Source organism: Haemorhous mexicanus, chromosome 6, assembly GCF_027477595.1.
Source record: "Haemorhous mexicanus isolate bHaeMex1 chromosome 6, bHaeMex1.pri, whole genome shotgun sequence".
In the NCBI taxonomy this organism is placed as follows: domain Eukaryota; kingdom Metazoa; phylum Chordata; class Aves; order Passeriformes; family Fringillidae; genus Haemorhous; species Haemorhous mexicanus.
Genome location: NC_082346.1, coordinates 919,801 through 944,185, shown reverse-complemented (window position 1 = coordinate 944,185; position 24,385 = coordinate 919,801). Strand labels below are relative to the sequence as shown.

The 24,385-nt window shown below is 53.0% G+C and overlaps 1 protein-coding gene across 1 annotated transcript; it reads right to left on the bottom strand.

Moving 5' to 3' along the window:
• Nucleotides 1–10,471: 10,471 nt before the first annotated feature.
• On the bottom strand, nucleotides 10,472–14,508 carry LOC132328274 (uncharacterized). The gene is made up of 2 exons (XM_059848117.1): nucleotides 14,379–14,508; nucleotides 10,472–11,373 (listed from the first exon to the last, which is right to left on the bottom strand). Exons 1-2 carry the CDS (start codon nucleotides 14,506–14,508, stop codon nucleotides 10,472–10,474), a joined length of 1,032 nt encoding a protein of 343 aa, XP_059704100.1.
• Nucleotides 14,509–24,385: the final 9,877 nt, after the last annotated feature.

The window sequence follows — 24,385 nt, the reverse complement described above, 5'->3', positions numbered from 1 at the left end:
ATGAATTTCAAAAATACTGTTTTCCATGCCCCTCACTATCCTAGAGCTAAGAGCATAAATGTGCAACTTGGATGTTATCAAATGGGAGCAGAAAGCCAAAAAGCAAAGATTTTTCATAAATCTGCTTTTAAAGCTCTCTGTCAGCTTTCAGAGGTGTCCACACACAGCTTTGGGGCCCTGGGCATCATGGCTGTCCCCTAGCTCTGTTACAGGCAGTGTCCCACTGTGGGTGGTGGCTGGGCCATCAAAGAAAAAGGTGCAGGAGCTGTGATCAATGTCTTTTGGTTCCTCTTGCTCATACAGGTCAGTGAGGGGGTCAGTCCTTGCCTTGCAGTGCCCCTCAGTGCTCTGCCTTCTGCACCTCCAGCAGACAGGGGCTGGCAGCAGCTTCAAACTCACCCTGTGTTTGTTTGAGCAGAGCAGAGACTTTGCCAGGGGCTTGACAAACTGCAAACTGATTTCTTTTCCTGCCCCAAGCAGCTAAGTTTGTTAGCTATATTTAAAGGTACTTTTCCAATTTTTTTCTGTTGGCAGAGACCAAAGAATAAGGTGGGGTTTTTTTTCCAGGCTTCTAAAAATTCCTTTCAGCTTAAATCATATATTCTCTGCAGTGTTATCAGAGATTTAAATTTTTTTTTCCAAGATACTTGTCTTTTCGTATCCTTTCACCTGTGATGTTGAACTTCTTAGTGTGCAAACGTTCCTGCTTGGCAAAATGGACAGGAACAGCATCCAGGTCATAACCACTTCCTTTTTGACACAGCTTTATGCTGATTGCAGGAGAGGAGGGAGGCAATGGGATCTTCTCACTGTTTGGCCCTTCCATTAGGTTTAACAAGAACCCACACTAAAACCTCAGACACTGCACACACACCACAGCATTCCACAGCACAGAGGACCTAAAGGCTTCTTTGTGAAATATCTGTGCTGGTTTCACTGTGATTAAGTGATATTTTTGATTAATATCAAAAGGGTTGGAGCTAAGCTTTATTGCCAGAGCACCACGGTGGGTGGGAACTTCTCCCAGCAGTAAACTGGAGGCAGAGCAGCAGTCTCAGCTGGGCTGACCCTGCCTATCTCCGCAGTGATCTCCTGCGAGGGAGGAGGTGCTGAGTAACCCCTGGGAGGAGCCCCAGCCTCGCCAGGGACAGGCTCTGGGCAAGGGAAGGAGTGGGGGGAGACGAGGGGCAGGAACAAGGAAACACCAAACTTCCTGCAGACTCTTCTTTTCCTGGCCTGCTTTCACCATTTCCCAGATGACAAAGGACACAGGGAGCAGGAATTGGATGGAAGGGGTGTCCTGAGACCTTAGACAGCCCCAGCTCATTTTTGCAGGCTCTTTCTCTGCCATTGGACCTCTCTCTGAAAGGCTATTCCTTGATCTCCAGGCTCCACAATTCCTCTTCTCTGCAGTGCTTGCAGAGCACCCAGACAGAGCTATGGCATCAGCTTAGCTTTTTTCTCTATCCCATGGAAACAAAACAACTTCCCATGAAGAACATCATGCTGGGAATGGTACAAGGTATCAGGAACTCCCAGAGAGCAAGGCTCAGGGTTGGGAGCCTCTCCTCAGGGAGAGGAGCCACACAGGTGGCCAGGAAGGCTCTCCCTGTGTCCTGCTCTGGGCCAGCGTGGTCTCTCAGCTGGGGAGGAGGTGGAAGGAGAGCTCTCCACCCCTGCAACCTGCAGCACCCAGGGAAAAAGTACAAGCACAGTGGAGGAAAAGGGTTTGAAGGTACTGGAGTAGTAATGGGAAGGAAGAGCTGGCCATAGGGACTGGCCATGCTCTGAAGATGGAGCTGATGGAGCAGGAGGAGGGTAAAGGCTGTTCCAGAGAGATGCAGAGAAGGGTAAAGGCTGTTCCAGAGAGATGCAGAGAAGGGTAAAGGCTGTTCCAGAGGGATGCAGAGAAGGGTAAAGGCTGTTCCAGAGAGATGCAGAGAAGAAGGGTAAAGGCTGTTCCATGGAGATGCAGAGGAGAAGGGTAAAGGCTGTTCCAGGGAGATGCAGAGGAGAAGGGTAAAGGCTGTTCCAGGGAGATGCAGAGAAGGGTAAAGGCTGTTCCAGGGAGATGCAGAGAAGGGTAAAGGCTGTTCCAGGGAGATGCAGAGGAGAAGGGTAAAGGCTGTTCCAGGGAGATGCAGAGGAGAAGGGTAAAGGCTGTTCCAGGGAGATGCAGAGGAGAAGGGTAAAGGCTGTTCCAGAGAGATGCAGAGAAGGGTAAAGGCTGTTCCAGAGAGATGCAGAGGAGGGTAAAGGCTGTTCCAGAGAGATGCAGAGAAGGGTAAAGGCTGTTCCAGAGAGATGCAGAGAAGGGTAAAGGCTGTTCCAGGGAGATGCAGAGGAGAAGGGTAAAGGCTGTTCCAGGGAGATGCAGAGGAGAAGGGTAAAGGCTGTTCCAGGGAGATGCAGAGAAGGGTAAAGGCTGTTCCAGAGTGATGCAGAGAAGGGTAAAGGCTGTTCCAGGGAGATGCAGAGAAGGGTAAAGGCTGTTCCAGGGAGATGCAGAGGAGGGTAAAGGCTGTTCCAGAGGGATGCAGAGGAGAAGGGTAAAGGCTGTTCCAGAGGGATGCAGAGAAGGGTAAAGGCTGTTCCAGGGAGATGCAGAGAAGGGTAAAGGCTGTTCCAGAGAGATGCAGAGAAGGGTAAAGGCTGTTCCAGAGAGATGCAGAGAAGGGTAAAGGCTGTTCCAGAGAGATGCAGAGAAGGGTAAAGGCTGTTCCAGGGAGATGCAGAGAAGGGTAAAGGCTGTTCCAGAGGGATGCAGAGGAGAAGGGTAAAGGCTGTTCCAGAGAGATGCAGAGAAGGGTAAAGGCTGTTCCAGGGAGATGCAGAGAAGGGTAAAGGCTGTTCCAGAGAGATGCAGAGAAGGGTAAAGGCTGTTCCAGAGAGATGCAGAGAAGGGTAAAGGCTGTTCCAGAGAGCAGCAGAGAAGGGTAAAGGCTGTTCCAGAGAGATGCAGAGAAGGATAAAGGCTGTTCCAGAGAGATGCAGAGAAGGGTAAAGGCTGTTCCAGGGAGATGCAGAGGAGAAGGGTAAAGGCTGTTCCAGGGAGATGCAGAGAAGGGTAAAGGCTGTTCCAGAGGGATGCAGAGGAGAAGGGTAAAGGCTGTTCCAGAGAGATGCAGAGGAGGGTAAAGGCTGTTCCAGAGGGATGCAGAGGAGAAGGTTAAAGGCTGTTCCAGGGAGATGCAGAGGAGAAGGGTAAAGGCTGTTCCAGAGGGATGCAGAGGAGAAGGGTAAAGGCTGTTCCAGAGAGATGCAGAGAAGGGTAAAGGCTGTTCCAGAGAGATGCAGAGAAGGGTAAAGGCTGTTCCAGAGGGATGCAGAGAAGGGTAAAGGCTGTTCCAGGGAGATGCAGAGGAGGGTAAAGGCTGTTCCAGGGAGATGCAGAGGAGAAGGGTAAAGGCTGTTCCAGAGAGATGCAGAGAAGGGTAAAGGCTGTTCCAGAGGGATGCAGAGGAGAAGGGTAAAGGCTGTTCCAGAGAGATGCAGAGAAGGGTAAAGGCTGTTCCAGAGGGATGCAGAGGAGAAGGGTAAAGGCTGTTCCAGAGAGATGCAGAGGAGGGTAAAGGCTGTTCCAGAGGGATGCAGAGGAGAAGGGTAAAGGCTGTTCCAGGGAGATGCAGAGGAGAAGGGTAAAGGCTGTTCCAGGGAGATGCAGAGGAGAAGGGTAAAGGCTGTTCCAGAGAGATGCAGAGAAGGGTAAAGGCTGTTCCAGAGAGATGCAGAGAAGGGTAAAGGCTGTTCCAGAGGGATGCAGAGAAGGGTAAAGGCTGTTCCAGGGAGATGCAGAGGAGAAGGGTAAAGGCTGTTCCAGAGAGATGTAGAGAAGGGTAAAGGCTGTTCCAGGGAGATGCAGAGAAGGGTAAAGGCTGTTCCAGAGAGATGCAGAGAAGGGTAAAGGCTGTTCCAGAGGGATGCAGAGAAGGGTAAAGGCTGTTCCAGGGAGATGCAGAGGAGAAGGGTAAAGGCTGTTCCAGGGAGATGCAGAGGAGGGTAAAGGCTGTTCCAGGGAGATGCAGAGGAGAAGGGTAAAGGCTGTTCCAGAGGGATGCAGAGAAGGGTAAAGGCTGTTCCAGAGGGATGCAGAGGAGAAGGGTAAAGGCTGTTCCAGGGAGATGCAGAGGAGAAGGGTAAAGGCTGTTCCAGGGAGATGCAGAGGAGGGTAAAGGCTGTTCCAGGGAGATGCAGAGAAGGGTAAAGGCTGTTCCAGAGGGATGCAGAGAAGGGTAAAGGCTGTTCCAGAGGGATGCAGAGAAGGGTAAAGGCTGTTCCAGAGGGATGCAGAGAAGGGTAAAGGCTGTTCCAGGGAGATGCAGAGAAGGGTAAAGGCTGTTCCAGGGAGATGCAGAGGAGAAGGGTAAAGGCTGTTCCAGGGAGATGCAGAGAAGGGTAAAGGCTGTTCCAGAGAGATGCAGAGGAGAAGGGTAAAGGCTGTTCCAGGGAGATGCAGAGGAGAAGGGTAAAGGCTGTTCCAGAGAGATGCAGAGAAGGGTAAAGGCTGTTCCAGAGAGATGCAGAGGAGGGTAAAGGCTGTTCCAGAGGGATGCAGAGGAGGAGGGTTTTCCACCACTACTGGTCAGATGCATAGGAAGGCAGAGCCAAAGTCAGTGTTGGTCAGCTGGAAATGTGTCTGGGAAAGAGGAATGGCCCCAGAGGAAAGAGCACAGGCTGCTCACTATTATGAATTAATATGTGCATGGCCAGTGAGCTGTTGGGGAACCACTGAGTGGTGGGAGGGGAGAAGAACATCAGGTAATAACACCTGGAGTGCTGAGAGAACAGGTGCAGAGCTCTGTGCCTGGGCAGGTGCATCTCTGCAGGTGACCACTGCCAAGGTCAGAATCTCTGCACAAGTTAGGCTTCCGTGGGTGAGTCTGTGCATGGGAAAGCTGTGGATGCAGCAGCAGACAGACAGACAGACAGACAGACAGATGTACAGATAGGAGAGGTCTGGGAGGGGGTGGAGAATCCAAGAGCAGGGCTGCCCACAGGTTTCCTGGGAATGGAGATGGATGGGAGGGCGAGGGGAGCAAGGAAATAGAAGCCTTGCAGGTAGCTCTGGACCTGTGAAGCTCTGTCAGCTCCAGCCAGCAGCCCCTCCTGACTGGGAGAGTGTGGTGGCTGCTCCTGCCTGCAGAACAGGGCAGCAGGGGACAGACAGCCCTCCAGACAGACAGACAGGGCTCAGGGGACAGACAGCCCTCCAGACAGACACTCAGGGCTCAGGGGACAGACAGCCCTCCAGACAGACAGACAGGGCTCAGGGGACTGACAGCCCTCCAGACAGACAGGGCTCAGGGGACTTACAGCCCTCCAGACAGACAGACAGACAGGGCTCAGGGGACTGACAGACACACAGGGCTCAGGGGACTGACAGACACACAGGGCTCAGGGGACTGACAGCCCTCCAGACAGACAGACTCAGGGCTCAGGGAACCAGACATCACCTGGAGCTGGTGCCCTCTGGCAGGACAGATTTGTGTTTCTGCACAAGAGATGGTCAGGATTACAGAGGGCATCTCTGGGGTTTTGTCACCCTCAGAGTGCCCAAATCACAGGGCTGCAGCCAGGCACTGGGGGCATGGATGTGCTCAGTTTCTTTAACAAATAGAAATAGAGGAATTCTGTATTTAATATTTAAGCTTTATTGTTCAAAGGTGAAGTACCAAGATGCTGTTCAGGCATTGGAAAAGCACCCAGGGAGAAGCTGGAACTCTGGACTCAGAGCATGTGCTGCTCAGCTCTGCTGAAAACCAGGAAACAGCCCTGGTGTTGGGAGAGTGCACAGCCCCACACAAGGGAAAATATGGGAAATATGTAGGAAAATACAGTCTGGGAGACACTAGGCATGGAGAGGCCTTGGCAAGAGCCAAAGGAGTAGAAGCTTCTCTGCCAGCAAACGAATGAAAAAGCTGGAAAGTCAGACCAAGAAACAGGCCAAAATGTCTTTAAGAGAAACATCCATTCTTCCATCCCTGCCTTTCAAGATGGTCTCAATGCCTGTAACACCTGGATCCATCTCTCCACGTGACAAGTCCAGGTGTGTGCTTTTATGAAGCACCACCTTGTGACCTGAGCATCTGAGCCAGCCCCTCAGGCAGGAGCCCAGCAGGCCCAGCCCTCCCGGGGGTACCTGGGGGTGCCCAAGGGCAGGGCTGGCCCCAGAGAGCAGCTCTGCCCCGAGGGCTCTGTGCCAGCTGCTGCCCTGCAGGGCGGGGGCACGGGCTGGCACTGGGGCTCCTCAGGCCCTGCTGTGCTCCCTGCAGGGCTGCAGAGGGGCTCAGTCCCTTCTCTGTGAGCACCAGGGACAAGCAGGTTGGGTGGGAGCATTGCCACCACGTGTGACCTTTGGACTTTGGCTGCAGGCTCTCCTGCTTTCCCTGCTGCAGAGAGCAGTCGTATTTCACTGTCTGCTTCATTTCTTTATTTCTTTATTTCCTTTATTGCACTGTGCTCCCTGCCCCACACAGATGGATTTTCCTGGAGGCACAAGCAGGCAGACAGAACCCAGAGGAGGTTGAAATGAAGGGAATCATTGTGGATGGCCTTCGAATTAATAAATATATATAAAGATAAATAAGCAGCATAGAGATATACAGGACATCTAGATTGCACAAACAAATCAAGACCCATCTGCTCAGCGTGCCCCCAGCCCTGGGACATATCCTGGAAAGCAAAAGGCTTTTCTGGACACAGCTGGGGTCTCAGCTGGGATACAGGAAATCTGCCACCATATCAAGTCACTGAAGGATGGACCCCAAGACAGTAAAGCATGCCCAAGAGGGAGAGTTTACCCCAAAAAGAATTCCTAAAAGGCACAGCCTGCCTGCTCAGCTAGCTAAATTCAGCCTGACAGAACATGCACTTCCACTGCAGCCACTAGTAATTAGCAGGAGAGAAAAGAACTGCCAGTGCAGAGATGTGTGTGACCCGTGGGCAGAGGCAGACCCTGGTTTTTGAGAGACTCTGAAGTTCTCACCTTTCTCCCCCCTCCCATATTCCTGCCAGCCACTGACCTCCCTTTGATCTGCTGTAAACCTGCAAGTTTGCCTCCCTTCTCCTCTCTGGATCTGTGCTCAGAAGGAAGAGCTGCAGCACTCCTCATGAACAGCCAGGCACAGCAGCTCCTCTCAGTCTCCCTGGGACCCAGGGACTCACTCCTCCCTGCCCAGTTTAGAGAATATCCAGCAGGACACTGAACAAAAAGGATTTGGTAGGATTTTCTGCAAGATTCTTGGACTTCTCAGTCTTCTCTGGTGCACGGTCTGAATACACAGAGTAGAAATTCATCCATCAGCATAAATTAGGCCCCAAGATTGGAATGATGTGATTCACCTGAACAAAAAGTACAAAAATGCCTGTTGTACTCCCCTTTCTTGCTGTCATCGGGCTCAGAAACTCAGTTTGGTACTTGGGAACAGCTTGTGTCTGCTACCCCAGTCTGTATATATATATTTTTAGGAAGCTGCCAATGTAAGGAAATGTCTTTCCCACTGTCTTTCCCACTCCCTTGCAAAGCTCTCCTCTGCACCACCAGCATCCTCCACTTTCAGTTGCTAAATCAATTAAACATTCAGCTCTGCTGCAAAGAGGGAGAACTGTACCAGCTACAGTTAATGATATTATTAATTATTATATTGATATTATTAATAATGATGATACTAATGATAGTATTAATTATATAACATGGTGACTTCTGCTAATTCCATTTCAGGTCAGTTCCTTATCTCTCTGTATTTCTTCACTGGCAGCACAGTGAGGCACTGCTCTCTGAATCCTCAGTGTGATACCCTGTGCACATGAAATGACAGAGCTCTGCCTCTCCTGGAGAGCTCTGTGAATAAAAACAAATTTAAAGTGCCAGCTTACCTCCAGCTTTACTCCCAGCTGCTGCTGAAGGAGGCTGACCTCCATTTGAGTCAGGCTGCCCTTGTAGCCCCCAGACCAAGGCCAGGTGCCACAGACCCTGGCCCTGAGGGGCTTTGCCAGCCTGGGGGTGCAGCTGTGCACGGGCTGGCTTGAAAGCTGAGTGGGGCACCTCACCTGAACTACACAGCTCCAGGGAAACCAGCACTGCCCAGCAGACAGAAACCCTCTGACTCCCCACAGAAAAGTTATTTCTCAGAAGGTTTTTGTGCTTTCCAAATAATCTGATCTCTGCTTGGTGCAGAAGGGTTTTCCTTTCTCCTTGAGCTGAATTTCAGTGTGTCCTTGCACAGAGAGCACAGTGAATGCCATGCCTGCAGCAAGGGCTGTTGGGAGCACTGTCCTTTATTCCTAGAGCCATTGCCAGGGAAGGTGAAACTGCAGGGCAGAGCACCTCTGGTTTTACCCCAGCTCCCCTCTGCTCTGCCACTTTCTGCTCAGGAGATAAAGACAAACCCCAAAGGGACAGATCCCACTGCTGGTGTCAGTGCTGCAGGAATAAAACTGTCCAGGTTAACCCACAGAAGCTTATGGGGCCTTGTGAAACAATCCCACCCCAGGGAAGTGGGGCATCTGAAAGATTGGAATATTGTCAGGCATGGAAAGACTGAAAGATTAAAGATTATCAGGCATGCAGCTCATTTTCAGTGGCTGGCAGAGCCCGTGCAGCCCCAAGATGGCCTCACAAGCAACATATGGAGGTTTTGGCATTTTGGCTCTTTTTGGGGTGCCATCCAGAAAGGGCCCCTCATGTGCACATCCCCCAAATTCCTGGCTGAGAGATGCAGGAAGCCTCCCAGCCACTCACAGGAGGGTGGCAGCAGCCTGTGCCCGGGGCCAGGCTCTTCCCTCCTCTCCCAGCCACGAGTGGGAGATCTCTGCCCCTCCACCCTGGGGCCCAGGGAAGCATCACTATTTTTCCAGCTCTGCCTTTACTGAATCACTCAGCTGATGGCACCAGATGAAGCAGTGATTTTCTGATGTTTGGCCAAGCTGCTAACATTGGCATTCTGGCACATTTTAACAAGTGCAGGCAGGTCTGGGCATTAGTCACATTGCTACAAACATGGTGGTGGTTTCTTTTTTTCCTCTTTTTCTTTTCTAACTTGGCCATTTCACTGGGCTTCAAAGCCATCAGTGGAAACAGATGTGTGAATGTTATAAAATTTAAGCTGCTACATCAGGGTTTTTTATGGCTTTGTGCAAGCTGTGTGTCAAAAGACACTTCAGGCCAGAGGGCCGAGTGCTTTGCATGGAGAGAAGTTAGCATAAGGAATTACAGCCTGCGAAACGAGCACCCAGTTTTACCTATATAAAAAAAAAAAAAAAGAAAGAATTAAGTAAATACCAAAACAAAGCTCTCTACCCTGACCTAATTTCAGTTCCCTGTACACACACACTGTTCTGCAGTCTCCCAGAGGGTGCTGGTGGGGTTGGTGGTGCACCTGGAGGCCCAGAACTGCAGTTGCTCAGTATTTATCACATCCTCACTGCTCAGCAGGCAGCCCTGGTGCCATCTACTGCGTCCTGGAGACACCTCTGTGGGATGGGAATCCTCCAGGAGCAGGTGTTTGTTCTCCTGGGGCTCCTCTGGGCAGCAGCTCTGCCTGCAATCCCCAGCAGGGCTTGGTGGCCTCCCCACCAAGGGGCAAGTGCCACCCCAAGGCTGCTGGAGAGAAGGTCACAGCACAGGCAGCCTCCATGCCTCCTGGGCTTGGACTGCAGGGTTTCGGGAGGAAGTCCTGCAGCAAGCCCTATTTTTGGGCAAAATATTGCCCCACTCCTCACCTCACCTGTGCCAGCTGCCTGCCTGGGATGTGCCTCACCTGACTTAAGGAAATATCCCATTCCTTCCTGCCTTGGAAGCCTGAGTGACTCTCAGCTGGTGATGCACGAGCAAACACAGACAGAGCTCCTCGAGGCCATGGCAGGATTAGTGCCAGGCTGTGAAAAACGCCAGTCACTTGTTCTGAAAATTTTAAAAGTTTAATAGTAATGTAACAGTTACAAAAATAGCAATGTAATTAGAGCAATCTTAATTCTGGACAATTTGGATGAGGACAATATGAGACAACAGAAACAAAGAGTTACAGACAGTCCAGGTGCCTCTTTCTGGGCAGAATAAGCCCGAAAAAGGCCCCACGTTAACAGAGGATTAACCCTTAAAAGCAACAGCCTGGTGCACATTCATACACCTCATCCATGGTGCATCAATTCCATTCACACACAGGATTCTGTCTGGGCAGTGCCAGCTTCTGCCTCTGAATCCTGAGTGAGGCAGGAAGAAGTTCATTTCTCCTGATAATGGGGCAATAAATTCTCTTTCTCTGAAAGATTCAGGTGTCCTGTGGCTGCTGTCTGGTGTGAGTCCTCTCTTTAGAAAAAAAAAAGTATCCTACATAGCACAGTTTCTATTTTAACATTTTGTTATAACCTGAAACTATATTTACCACACTACTGAAGAAAATTAACCCAGCATAACTTTCTGACACAACACATTTCAATATTTGCGAAAAGCCAACCATAAAATGCGCATTTTTCACTCGGGCTGAGGCCGGAGCGCGCAGTTTGCCGCGTCCCTCCTGCTCCCCGAGCGGCGGCTTGGAGAGCCCCGGGCCGGGCCGGGCTGCTCGGGGGGCGAGCCTCGGGGGCTCGGGGTGCGAAGCTCTCGGGGGGCGAAGCTCTCGGGGGGGGAAGCTCTCGGGGGGCTCGGGGAGCTCGGGGGACTCGGAGTGCGAAGCTCTCGGGGGCGAAGCTCTCGGGGCGCGAAGCTCTCGGGGGGCTCGGGGTGCGAAGCTCTCGGGGTGCGAAGCTCTCGGGGGGCGAAGCTCTCGGGGGGCTCGGGGGGCGAAGCTCTCGGGGGGCGAAGCTCTCGGGGCGCGAAGCTCTCGGGGCGCGAAGCTCTCGGGGCGCGAAGCTCTCGGGGGCGAAGCTCTCGGGGCGCGAAGCTCTCGGAGTGCGAAGCTCTCGGGGGCGAAGCTCTCGGGGCGCGAAGCTCTCGGGGCGCGAAGCTCTCGGGGGGCGAAGCTCTCGGGGCGCGAAGCTCTCGGGGGGCTCGGGGCGCGAAGCTCTCGGGGGGCTCGGGGTGCGAAGCTCTCGGGGGGCGAAGCTCTCGGGGGGCTCGGGGGGCGAAGCTCTCGGGGGGCGAAGCTCTCGGGGGGCGAAGCTCTCGGGGTGCGAAGCTCTCGGGGGGCGAAGCTCTCGGGGTGCGAAGCTCTCGGGGCGCGGCCGCATGCGGGCGAGCAGGTTGCGGAGCGCAGCCTGTGTGCGGGACAGGAGCCGCAGGGAGCGCCGTGCCCGCGCCCCAACATGTGCGGAGCACGGTGACAGGTGGCACTTGGTGGCTGCCCGCGCAGCCCGAGCGGCTCCAGCGGCGCTCCCCCCCGCTCCCGGGGCCGCTGCTGCCGGCGGGCGTGAGCGCGTTCTGTGCTCCCGAGCACGCTGAGAAATAGCGTGAGAAATGCCTGTTTCGTGATCGGCTTTTCGCAAATAGTAAAATGGATATTATTTGTGTTGTGTTAGAAAGTGATGCTGTGTTAGTTCTCTTAAGTAGTGTGGTAAATATAGTTTTAGGTTATAACAAAAGGTTAAAATAGAAACTGTGCTATGTAGGATACTTTTTTTTTCTAAAGAGAGGACTCACACCAGATAGCAGCCACAGGACACCTGAATCTTTCAGAGAAAGAGAATTTATTGCCCCATTATCAGGAGAAATGAACTTCTTCCTGCCTTGCTCAGCCAGAAGACACTGTTAGAATTAAGAGGAAGAAGCTGGCACTGCCCAGCCAGAATCCTGTGTGTGAATGGAATTGATGCACCATGGATGAGGTGTATGAATGTGCACCAGGCTGTTGCTTTTAAGGGTTAATCCTCTGTTCACGTGGGTCCTTTTTGGGGCTTATTCTGCCCAGAAAGAGGTACCTGGACTGTCTGTAACTCTTTGTTTCTATTGTCTCATATTGTCCTAATCCAAATTGTCCAAATTACTATTACTCCCATTATATCGCTATTTTAATAACCACTTTATTGCTATTAAACTGTTAAAATTTTTCAGAACAAGTGATTGGCATTTTTCTCATTTCACAATGAGCCCAGGCGAACTCCTGTTTCAACTCCTTCACATTTGGTTTCCTATTCACACACATGCAGGAAAGGCACCTTGTGCTGCTCTTGTGAGCCAGCAAAGGCTCCTGCAGATAAGGAAAGCCCCACATCCCTCTCAAGGAAGACACCAAGGCTGTCCCCATGGCAATGTGATGGAAGAGGGAAAGTTAAAAGGTTCGGACTCTGGCTGGCTCACAGAATGACGGGGCTCCTTGTTCACCTACTGAGAACTTTGTTTCTTATTTATAACCAATGGGCAGTGAATGTGGCTGTGAAGTAAGTGTAAATATACTGAAAAACTATAAAGGCAACATGTTATTATAACAAATCTCTCTTGTGCACCTTTCTGATGGAGTCTTGGTGCTCCACGTCACACTCCATAGCAAACACATGCATATAAAATACCACAGCTTGAAACAAACGACTCCTAAAACTGTTTCCTTTCCATTAAAAGCTTTGTTGTTACTAGTTTCTTGCTATTAATGATATAAACAGAAAACTAGATGGTGATAAATAGTGGCATGTATATTATTGTTTCAACCCTTTTAAGCAAAAGTTTAAGCTGAGGTTAAAAAGAGCAAAACAAAAGGATGATTTCCTGGCCGTGGGACCGAGACAAAATGGAAAAGAGGTTCTATCAGCTTGCTTGTGCAGGAAAAACATGAGGGAAGGTTTTGAAATCCCAGCCTGGGTTGCAGCTGTGCTCACCTGTGCAGAGCCATGAGACAAACACACTCTGGGAACCACAGCACGGGGCTGGGGCTGAGACACAGAGCTCTGCTCTTCCCTCTGCCACTGACCTCCTGTGTGACCACAGAAACCCCTTCAGCCCAACATGAAATAAAGACAGAGACAAAGGCATGACACTCCTCCCAGTGCACAGTTTGCAAAGGCTGAGGGGCAGACCATGACCTTACAACACTGACTCCTTCCACAGGAGCCTCACCAAACAGGAACAGCATCCTCCAAGCCGAGGGCAAAATCTTTGCCTTTTATTCCCTATCACTGGCACTGTGAGTCTTTGCTCACTTGCCATTTGAGGTGTTTCCATGGTGAAGAGGAGCCCAAGCCCACACAGACTGAAAGCACTTTGCACACAGACACACAGTGGGGGCCAAGCAACCAAAGCCAGAGGAAAACTGGGCACTGCCTGTGCCATGGGCTGGGACCTGGTACAGACTCACCCTCCTCAGATCTCTGCATGAGCAGAGCCCAGGATGCAGAACTGGGGCATGGAGCTGGCAGCCACCACCACCCCTAAGAGGGCAGCTTGAGAGCAGCCCAGCTGAGAGCAGTTTTCCCTGCTTTCTGCTCCTTTTGCTCCTTAAGAGCCAGCGAGGCAAACACACTGCCCCGGCCTGGGGCTGTGGATAGCCAGGCCCAAAGTCAAGGGACACAAAACAAGTTGCTACCACCGTGTCGTGGAAGGAAGAAGCAAAGCAGAAACCAGGAGGCTGCCCAGAGGCCGAGCTGTGCTGGCTCTGGGATCCCAAACTAATTAGCCCCTCTGGCCCTCGGGGGGTCTCTGAGCTGCTGCATTTGCCCTCGGAAGGTCGAGCACACCTTCTGGTGTAGGTCTGAGCAGCTCTGGCTCCATCGTGCTGGGCAAGCTCCAGCCATCTGTGCAGCAACTGTCCCACTCAGCCAAAGCTGCTCCAGACCCTCTGGACCTGCACTGTGTGCTGCTGCTCCCACTTGCAGAGCTCAGCCAGCTCGCCTGGCTGACGGGCTCATCACTCCAAACTGCTGTTTCACCCCCTCCTTCACAGCAAAACCCCAGACAAGCAGCCTCAGCCCTCAAACTCGGCCTGCAAAACACTCGTGTGGGCAAAAAGACACACAGTTTCGGGGAAAACTAGATTTTCACTAGTTTCTGTGACAGTGAGAACAGCCTGACAGGGAAAGGGTGCGCAGAGGAAGAGCTTTACCTGGAGGCTGGCTCCCTCTGCAGCCGCATCTCAGCATCCCGAACGTGGCAGGGTTTTTTAGACGCTTGTTTCACTGCTCCTCACAGCGGGAAAACCTTCTGGGAATGAATGGGCTAGGCATGGGAAATCCGTGCTCCCCATCAGGTCATCAGCTCCTCTCATGCTTTACAACATCTCAGGGATGATGGATAAACTACCCCCGTGAAAAAGCAGGCGGACTCTCAAGTTAAAGTCACGTCACTGGAAAAAAAAGTCACCCCAAAATCTCCCGGTAACACAAGCGGCAATTTCTGAGTTTCCTGGGATGGTGGCGGGCAGACAGATCTTTACCGAACGGACCGTGCAAACCCTTGCGGCGCTTCCCAGTTCTTCAAAACCTTCCCGCTGGGCGCTTCTCCGCAGCGGGAACGGCACAGCGGGGCCCGGCCCAGCGCGGCTCCCGCAGCTCCCGCAGCTCCTGCTTGTCCTGCAGCTCCCGCATGTCCCGCAGCTCCAGCATGTCCCGCAGCCCCCGCATCTCCCGCATGTCCCGCAGCTCCCGCATCTCCCGAGCTCCGGCAGCTCGGGCATTTCCCGCATCTCCCACATGTCCTGCATGTCCCGCAGCTCCCGCAGCTCCCGCAGCCCCCGCATCTCCTGCTTGTCCTGCAGCTCCTGCATCTCCCACATCTCCCGCATCTCCCACATCTCCCGCATGTCCCTCATCTCCTGCATCTCCCGCACTTCCCTCATCTCCCTCATCTCCCGCACCTCCCGCATATCCCTCATCTCCCTCATCTCCCGCATCTCCCGCACCTCCCTCATCTCCCGCATCTCCCGCATATCCCTCATCTCCCGCATCTCCCTCATCTCCCGCATATCCCTCATCTCCCGCATCTCCCGCATGTCCCACAGCTCCCGTGTGTCCCGCATGTCCCACAGCTCCCTCATCTCCCGCACCCCCCTCATCTCCCGCAGCTCCGCGGCCCCGCAGCGGCCCCGCACGGGGACAGCCCCGCACCCTGCGCTGCCCGGGACCCCCGAGCCCCACGGGGGAGCCGCCGCGGCTGGAAGGGTGGGAATTGCCCCGGACCCATCTCCCAGGCGTGTTCTCGCTGGCGCCAAGGCAGGGCCCGGGGCAGGGGCTGACCCATGGAAATTGCACAGTGTGTACGGTACGGGAAATCAGGTTATCGCTGAGGATGCTGCGGGCTCAGGGCTGTGAATCAGCCGGCAGGTTCCTGCATTGCCTTTGCCGAGAGTGAAACCCTGGCTGCGTGCCCCGCGGACCTGTTTCGGGGCGCTCGCTCTCTTTATTTCACAGCAGCCGGTGCCAGCCGGCCGCCCTGCTCAGTCCTCATCACCGGGCACGAAGGGCAGGGTGGGGAGAGGAGGTAACACATTCCCTCGGGCTGTGGCAGTGCAGGAGTTAACGCATTCCCTGGGGCTGTGGCAGTGCAGGAGTTAATGCATTCCCTCGGGCTGTGGCAGTGCAGGAGGTAACGCATTCCCTGGGGCTGTGGCAGTGCAGGAGGTAACGCATTCCCTGGGGCTGTGGCAGTGCAGGAGGTAACGCATTCCCTGGGGCTGTGGCAGTGCAGGAGGTAACGCATTCCCTAGGGCTGTGGCAGTGCAGGAGGTAACGCATTCCCTGGGGCTGTGGCAGTGCAGGAGGTAATGCATTCCCTCGGGCTGTGGCAGTGCAGGAGGTAACGCATTCCCTGGGGCTGTGGCAGTGCAGGAGGTAACGCATTCCCTGGGGCTGTGGCAGTGCAGGAGGTAACGCATTCCCTGGGGCTGTGGCAGTGCAGGAGGTAATGCATTCCCTCGGGCTGTGGCAGTGCAGGAGGTAACGCATTCCCTGGGGCTGTGGCAGTGCAGGAGGTAACGCATTCCCTGGGGCTGTGGCAGTGCAGGAGGTAATGCATTCCCTCGGGCTGTGGCGGTCCTTCCCCGCCAGGCCAGCCGGCAGGACGCCTCTCCCCGTGTCCCTCTGTCCCCAGAGCCCTGCAGCCCGCACGGTTCGTGCTGCGCAGGAGCTGCAGCTGCGGTGGGCCGTGCTGCGCAGGAGCTGCAGCTGCGGTGGGCCGTGCTGCGCAGGAGCTGCAGCTGCGGTGGGACGCGCTGCGCAGGAGCTGCAGCTGCAGAGGGACGTGCTGCGCAGGAGCTGCAGCTGCGGTGGGCCGTGCTGCACAGGAGCTGCAGCGGCGGTGGGCTGTGCTGCGCAGGAGCTGCAGCGGCGGTGGGCCGTGCTGCGCAGGAGCTGCAGCGGCGGTGGGCCGTGCTGCGCAGGAGCTGCAGCTGCGGTGGGCCGTGCTGCACAGGAGCTGCGGTGGGCCGTGCTGCGCAGGAGCTGCAGCTGCGGTGGGCCGTGCTGCGCAGGAGCTGCAGCTGCGGTGGGCCGTGCTGCGCAGGAGCTGCAGCTGCGGTGGGACGTGCTGCGCCGGAGCTGCAGCTGTGGTGGGACGTGCTGCGCCGGAGCTGCAGCTGCGGTGGGACGTGCTGCACAGGAGCTGCAGCTGCAGAGGGACATGCTGCGCAGGAGCTGCAGCTGCGGTGGGCTGGGGCCGTGCCAGCGCCGTGCAGGCCGGGGAGCCCAGAGCAGCTGGAGCAGCCCTGTGCTGCTGGGTCTGTGCTCCGAGCCCAGAGCTGCAGGCGCTGCCCAGGCAGGCTCTGCCTTCACCTCAGCTTCACTGGAAACAGATGAGTGAATTTTGTCACCTTCAGCCCACCACAAACCACCTCGTGCCCCCCAAAAAACATGTGGTGGGATTTTTCAAAAGAGAAATTTCAAGGAAAACTTTGCTGTTACTTTTTGGTGCTTCCAAATCACTGTACCCCATAATGGAAACCATCCCATTTTACATTTATAACCACATGACTCCTACACATCCCACACAGCATCCCAGGCCTGGCTCTTAGGCCAGTGCTAAATACTGAGCCATGTCATAAAACTGTGGGAATCGTCAGCCCTGAATAGAGGGCACATTTATGGAGACAAATAACCCCATGCAGGCAGACACAAATAACCCCCTTCCTTTGCTGGGCAGCAGCCAGTCCCTTGGTGAGTGCCTCTTCCAGGCTCTGCTCTCAGTGCTGAGAGCCCAAAACACCATCAGCCCAGAGCAAGCAGGACAGCTAGAGCACGTAGAAGGAGATGCCACATTTACCTGGCAGTGTGAAGAGTTCAGGCTCATCTGTTCCTGAAGTAAGAGCAAGTTTCTCTCTGTTTGCTCTCTTCAGGATTCGTGTCTGGATATTTCAACAGCCACTCGTGGCAGCTGGATGGATGGATAGTTGTTACACACAGGAAACTTTAGCTAGCTAAGAGTCAGAAGAAAACCTGAGTAATGGTTCTGAAGGTTCAAAACACTGCCCACAAAGGGAGAAGGCTGCATCGTGTCCCCACAGAAGGAAAAAAAACAACCAAATCTGGCAGGTAGCATAAATTGCTTATTTGCTGTAGAAAAATGGAATCCAAACTGGTACAATACAAAGCCTGGTTCTGAACACATCACCTCTTTATCTGCTGCCAACTATCAATACTGTGAACTGGCTTTAGCCATCACACCTCTCACCTGTGTTTCACCTGTAGCCGCACTCATTGAAGCCAGGGGAAGAAAGCCAGGCCCTTTCAGTGCCTCCCACTGGAGGAAAAGCTCATCAGCAACTCCGTGACAGCAGCAGTTTGCACAGACCCCCTCGTCCAGCTGAGAGCAGGGCTGGAGGAAGGCTGAAGAACAAGCTGAGTTTTGACAATAAGCTGAGTTTTGACAATAAGCTGAGTTTTAACATCAAGCTGCAAATTGTCACCAGCACAGCCAGTGTCCTGTCCCAGCCTGGCAGCTGAGAGCTGCCAAGGACACTTGGGAGATTCCAGAATAGGCTCCCTCTGTGCCAGCTACTTGCCAGAAGATCCCATTCTCCCACAGTTCACCCTCAAAGGACAGTTGGAAGGAGGCCTGGCCATCTGGAGAAATTGTTCATAATGCTCTATGACATCAAAAAATAAAGCAAACAGCCTGGCAACATACAAACCTGCTAATTCCCACTTGTCTTCCCTTTTGTGGAGCTGCCTGTGAGCCTCCAAAAAACGTTGGGATAAAGCAGCAGGTTTGGCTCCTCCAGCCAGGCCATGCCCAGCCACAGGTGGCCAGCAGGGAATCCTCAGCCACCTGGCTTCAGGGCTCTGGGGACAATCCCATCTGCTGGCTGGGTGGCAGCCTCCTCCTGCCAGGGTGGCCTGGCCCCAGCACACACAGAGCACACCCCTGGGCTGGCAGCACCCTGGTCACCCTCCAGGCAGCTCCAGGAGACCCCTGCCCCCCAAGCCTGAGTGCCTTGTGGGGCAGACTGAAAGGCAGAAGGGGAACCTGTGTGTTTGTAAGCAGTGAGACTCCAGCGTGCTGGGGAATCCATCAGCCCCTTCAGGGCTTCAGCAGGAGCTCCATGGAATGATGGCTCCATCCAGAAAAGGCCCTTGGCACGTGGGCTGCAGAATTCAAGCCGGCTGGTGCTGAGAGAAAGCATTCTGCTCACTGAGGTGTAGGTTTATGTCCCTCCCTGCTCCCAGGGAGCACAGGATCACACTGCTGTCAGTACTCTGCAGAGCCTCTGTGAAACAGAATCACACCCAGAAGCTGCAGGGACTAAAGTTTTCAGGTGTCTGGCTATTTTCATTTTTTCCTTCTTCTTTGTTATTCTAGCCTCATTCTTTGAGGTTTATCTAGCCTCTGTTGCTTGTGAATCTTTTGAAGAGATCTTCCTGTTCTGCAAACATTTTATTTTCATGCAGAGAGAGCAGCAGACCACCTTCAACAGAGAATGTACACTTATTCTTCTAAACATACCAGAAGCTGGTTCATTATCTTAACACAGAAAGAGATCAAAATAAAATCATTAGGTTAGGGCTTCAAATGTGCATCACAGGTCTGCTGTTCCCAGGAGTGGGTTCAATCCAGACATGGACACAAACATCCAAATATTCTCACTTTTGAGTTTGAAGTTCGCTATTTTAATTTCAGATGTTTTGATTTGAATTTTGATGTGCTTCTGAATAAAATGAACTGCTGGCTGAAAGACACTCTAAGCCAGACCAGAAGACTAAACAGTCCCCTGAATAAACTTCATGAGTGAATCCTGAGTGTGTTTTTAGGAGCTGTTCCACTGTTGGAGCCATGCCCTTCAGTGTACCACAAGTAAGAATGATCACGAGAATTTATTCCCCCATAAGAATTTGCTACAAAATAGAGAAAAGGTTCAGCAAGTATGACTTCAGACTGAGACCCGAGATGTAAATTTATATTTCCAAATCACTTTCCTGCCAGGGCCTACTAAATCAGAGCTGGCAGAGTGGAGCTGTGGCTAACAGAGAAAACACTCAGCACTTGAATGAAAAATGCAAAAAAAAGCTTCAAAAGAACGAGGAGGGGACAGTAGGGCATCAATCTCTTGCCTTTCCCCAGGGCTTCTTTGCATGTCCTGACTTTATTGACAGCATCATCTCCTCTGTGTTCTGAAGCCCAGCCTTGGTGTGAGGCAGGTTCTGCAGTGCTGAGGGCTGAACCAGGCACTCCTTGCAGGATTGGCCTGGGGCCACTCAGTTCAATGGGAGCTGCTGGGAGCCCAGCAGGACTGACAGCTAGGCTCCTTGTGGATCCAAAGTCAGAATAATTCTGCTCCATCTGGCATTTTTCATGATCCCCACTGTGCCCAATATTGAAAACACCTTGCTTTTTGAAAATCCCCACCCAGCCAAGGGCATAAAGTGTAACAAGCACTTGAGCAAGTGAAATGGTGGCAGCAACAAAATTCTTACATATTATTTACCATTGCAGTAATGGCACTTTGTAAGGGGCTGGAAACTCCTGAAACAAACCCACTGTGTCAGGGAGGGAAGGCTCCAGCTGCTCTTTGAGGTGCTTTGTTCTTCACCCCCAAATCACTGGCAATAGAAAATGTAGAAGGGTCTCAAGCTGATAAAATCTTTCCTAGGTCTTTTCTAGGTCTCACAGTAAGGGTTTGCTGCAGGCCAAAAAATTAAACTGTGAGGAGGACCTAAAGGAAGTGGAAAATGGCAGAGGCAGGCAGGATGGCAGAGGACACAGCCTGATGGGGGAAAAACCACGGAGAGTGACAGAAAAAACATAAGGCAGAGAGAAAAGAAGCTGGCGTGAAGGAAGTGAAGTTTTAGAGCAGAAGCATAAGAACTGTGAAGTTTTAGACTATAAATAAGAAGTGCTGGAGTTTACAGCAGGGTACAGCCCAGTATCCTGTCTCAGCAGGGCTGGAGGACTGACGAAGAGTAAGAAAACAGAATTTTATACACTTTTCCCTGACAAACTCTTTCTGTGCTAAGATACACAGGGTAATGACCTCAGGAGCAGAGATGTACTGAGTGCCTTTCACAGCTTCTGGTGGAGTTTGCCTCTGTCAGCAGGTCCAGCCTGAATCCAGGTGCCCTTCTGGCATTGGCAGCACCCTCTGGCAGCAATGCTCACACGTGTGCCTGTGCTGCTTTGGACAAAGCCTGTCTGAACTTCTCTCAGGTTTGCCACATATTCCTTGAACTATGAGAAATCACAAAGGATGTTTTTCTGACCTCATCCTCTGCTCCATTCATGATTTTTGTACTGTTTTATCTCACGCCCATTCCATTGGTTTTTTCCTGAGGTAAAAACTTCGTGTAATGGTCACACAGAAGGGGGGGGCCATATCTTTTATATCTTTTATATAATCTTTTATATCTTTTATATCATCTTTTATATCTTTTATATCATCTTTTATATCTTTTATATCTTTTACTGCCCTATCTGCCTGTATCTTTTCTAGCTCTACAATCTTTCTTTGGAGCTGTAATCATGCCAATAACACAGCAACAAAGGAACCTCAATTTACTTCCTCACATTGCCTTGAATGCTTCTGAAAAGCAATTCCTTGAAACCAAAGAGTGGAAGATTTAGCAAATCACCCCACTTTTATGTTTCTGGGAGTGTCTTCAGAAGCACAGTGACCTGCTCCCCATCCCACATACGAAGTGAGAGCCTGGGATAAGCACCAGGTCCCAGAATGTACAAACAAAAGCACGGATGTCATCCCAGAAATGGTTTTATTTTGGGCTGCCTTATGGCCTATGTGCACTGTCCAATGCAGGAGCACTGTGGAGTGCACCTTGCCCAAGCCCTGCTCTCTCAGAGGTGTGAAGGCAGAGTTTTTACCAGCTCCCAATTACTTGGGGCAAACAACAAGCCCTGTCAAGGCTGTGGTGTGGCTTTAAAAAGAGCAGATTGGAGGTATTTCCAAGCTGCAAGGAAAATACTGAAAATTCACAGAGAGACAAAAGCGGGAAGAATCTGGAAAAAAGAGAACGACCTCCAGATGGAGGACAGGGGAATGCCAAAAGTCTTGAAGAGGTTTTATTTTAATCCCAATTCCCTAAACATTGGATGTTGTTTACAACACAAGATTGCCTGTATTGTTTGCGTGTTGCTCTTTGATTTCTAAAGCGATGAGACGAGCTGTGGGAGCAGCAGCAGGGCTCCCTTTCAACCCTTAAACCAAAGCCCTGCATCTGCTGAGATCCTGCAGAGCCCGAGGCAGCAGTGCCAGGTTCCAGGGTGTGCCCTCAGCAGGAGCCGTGTGGCAAAGGTCTGTGTGCGGGCTCCAGCTCTGGCCCCTGGGCTGCCATCCCCCCCAAACCCTCGGGGGGCCCTGCAGCCCAAGGGCTGGGGCTGGCAGCTCTTCCCTCCCACCCCTAGACCCTCTTCTGGCCCAGCTGAGGCAGCGAGGAGCCCAGACCGTGCAGGGAGGACAGTGAGGGGGCTGCAGCCAGCCCCTGGTTACTCCATGGCCCCGGGGAGGAACCACCAAGGTGTGCTTTGGTGTTTCTCCAGAGAGAAGTTTTCCCCCTTTGTGCTGAAGGATGGGAAGTTCTCTGAGCTGACCAAAGGGTACCAACACAGCAGACTTCAGTGGAGTCAGGAAGCTCCCAACACCCACCTACAGATAAGCCTAATGTCCAAAAATTAACAAAAAAAACCACACCAAAAAGGAAGAACTTACTGTACTGAACTCTCCAAGTGCCTGAGGTCTGTCTGTCCATCTGTCCTCCCACTGTTATGCAGACAGGAATCAATCAGGCTGGGAACAGAAACAAAAACCACCCAGGAAGCCCTGCAGAAAGCTGTGCCCAGCCCTGGGGGGCTGCTCCCAGCACTGCTCCCAGCACTGCCCCAGCCCACTCCAGCCTGCTCATCCCGGGGTCTGCTTGGCAGCAGCTCCAGCTCAGCCCTGGGCTCTGCTGCAGCCTGCCTGGGTGAGCCCCCAGGGAAGGGCTGGAGGGACATTCCTGGTGCCCAGCCCTGAGGCAGATGCTGCAGCTTTGCTGGGCAGCACCCCCTGGCATGCTGAAGCCTGCCTGTCTCCCTCAGTGCCCTTGCTCCCAGGAGGGGAACCTCTCCTGAGAGTGGTTTGTCAGGTGTGAGTGTTGAGAGCATCCACAGCCAGTCCTTGCTGAGCTCTGGGGATGCAGGGGGCCCGTGCTCACTGCCTGGGCTGCAGTGCAGGGTTCCCCTGGTGGTGCTGACAGTGGCACGGAGCCGTGAGCACCACAGGCACCCTCCTGCACCCTGGGCCCTGCCCCAAGGTGACACAGAGGGCTGTCAGACAGCTCACCTGGCAGTGCCTTCTCAGGCTCTGAGCTCAGAGCCCAATCTGCCCTGAAATGCCAAACGGGGTGCAGCATCCTTCTGTGTCACAGCACTGCCTGTGACCTGGCTGCTCACCTTCCTGGTGTGCCAGGCACCTGGAGTGCCAGCATTGCCTCTGACCTGGCTGCTCACCTTCCTGGAGTGCCAGCACTGCCTGTGACCTGGCTGCTCACCTTCCTGGAGTGCCAGCACTGCCTGTGACCTGGCTGCTCACCTTCCTGGAGTGCCAGCACTGCCTGTGACCTGGCTGCTCACCTTCCTGGAGTGCCAGCACTGCCTGTGACCTGGCTGCTCACCTTCCTGGTGTGCCAGCACTGCCTGTGACCTGGCTGCTCACCCTCCTGGTGTGCCAGCACTGCCTCTGACCTGGCTGCTCACCTTCCTGGAGTGCCAGCACTGCCTGTGACCTGGCTGCTCACCTTCCTGGTGTGCCAGCACTGCCTCTGACCTGGCTGCTCACCTTCCTGGTGTGCCAGCACTGCCTGTGACCTGGCTGCTCACCTTCCTGGTGTGCCAGCACTGCCTGTGACCTGGCTGCTCACCTTCCTGGTGTGCCAGCACTGCCTGTGACCTGGCTGCTCACCTTCCTGGAGTGCCAGGTACCTGGTGTGCCAGCACTGCCTGTGACCTGGCTGCTCACCTTCCTGGTGTCACAGCACTGCCTGTGACCTGGCTGCTCACCTTCCTGGAGTGCCAGCATTGCCTGTGACCTGGCTGCTCACCCTCCTGGAGTGCCAGCACTGCCTGTGACCTGGCTGCTCCCCCTCCTGGTGTGCCAGGCACCTCTGAGGCTCCCAGCTGCAGGGACACAGCACAAACAGACTGCTCAGGTGCGTCTCTCTTGGGCTTTTGGCTCCCCTGCACAGCTCTGCACGGCTGCCCTGCTCACAAACCATCAGGCTGCAGAGCTGTCACTCCCAGAGCTCCCCAAAACTTCACAGCCAGCATGCCTGGGGTGTTACAGAGGAGCATTTGGCCCATAGTTAAATCTAACTTAACATGAGGTGTTGGAACATGGTTGTACCACCCAGGAGTTCTACTGGCTGAGTCCAAGTGTTACAGACAGTGGATTCCATCTCAAGGAGCAGTGAAATTGAAAATCACTTGGGCTGTGATGGGTAATTAGCTAAATACAGGCTGCTACATATTCCTTCCACGTTAGAAATACATTACAGCTTTCTTAAGAAAGTATAAACCTTTGGAAAAGTCCCAGCATTTATGACTTAACCTCGTGACAAATGATAAATTAAAAATAGGCCCCATTTTCTAATAGAGATGGGGCAGTGAAAAGAAAAAAAAAAACTATACTGGGCTCTGCTGATCTATTGAAATCTCCTGGCAGGGGGGGTGCTGCTCTCCTGCCTGCCTGCCCTGTCCAGGTGTCCAGGAGCAGCTGCCTCACAGGCACCCCTGGCTGTGCCACCCTGCTGTGGATGGCAGCAGACAGAGGGAGCAGCAAACAGGAACCCCAGCTCTGGTGAGGGCAGTGCCAGAGCAAACACACTGGAAGTATTCTTTCCTTTAGGATATTGTGGTCTTTTATGACAAATTGAACTTTTTTTTTTCCCTTTTAAAGAAAGAAGATGTTATTTAGTAAGTCTAATTTAGCAATGCCCAATTCCTACTTCAAAAACCCCCAACAAAGAAAACAGAAAAGGAGTTTTGTATGAAGGGGCAGCAGTAACAGCCACAATGGAATTGTACCTGCCTCAAGGTGTAACAATTTGCTCCCAT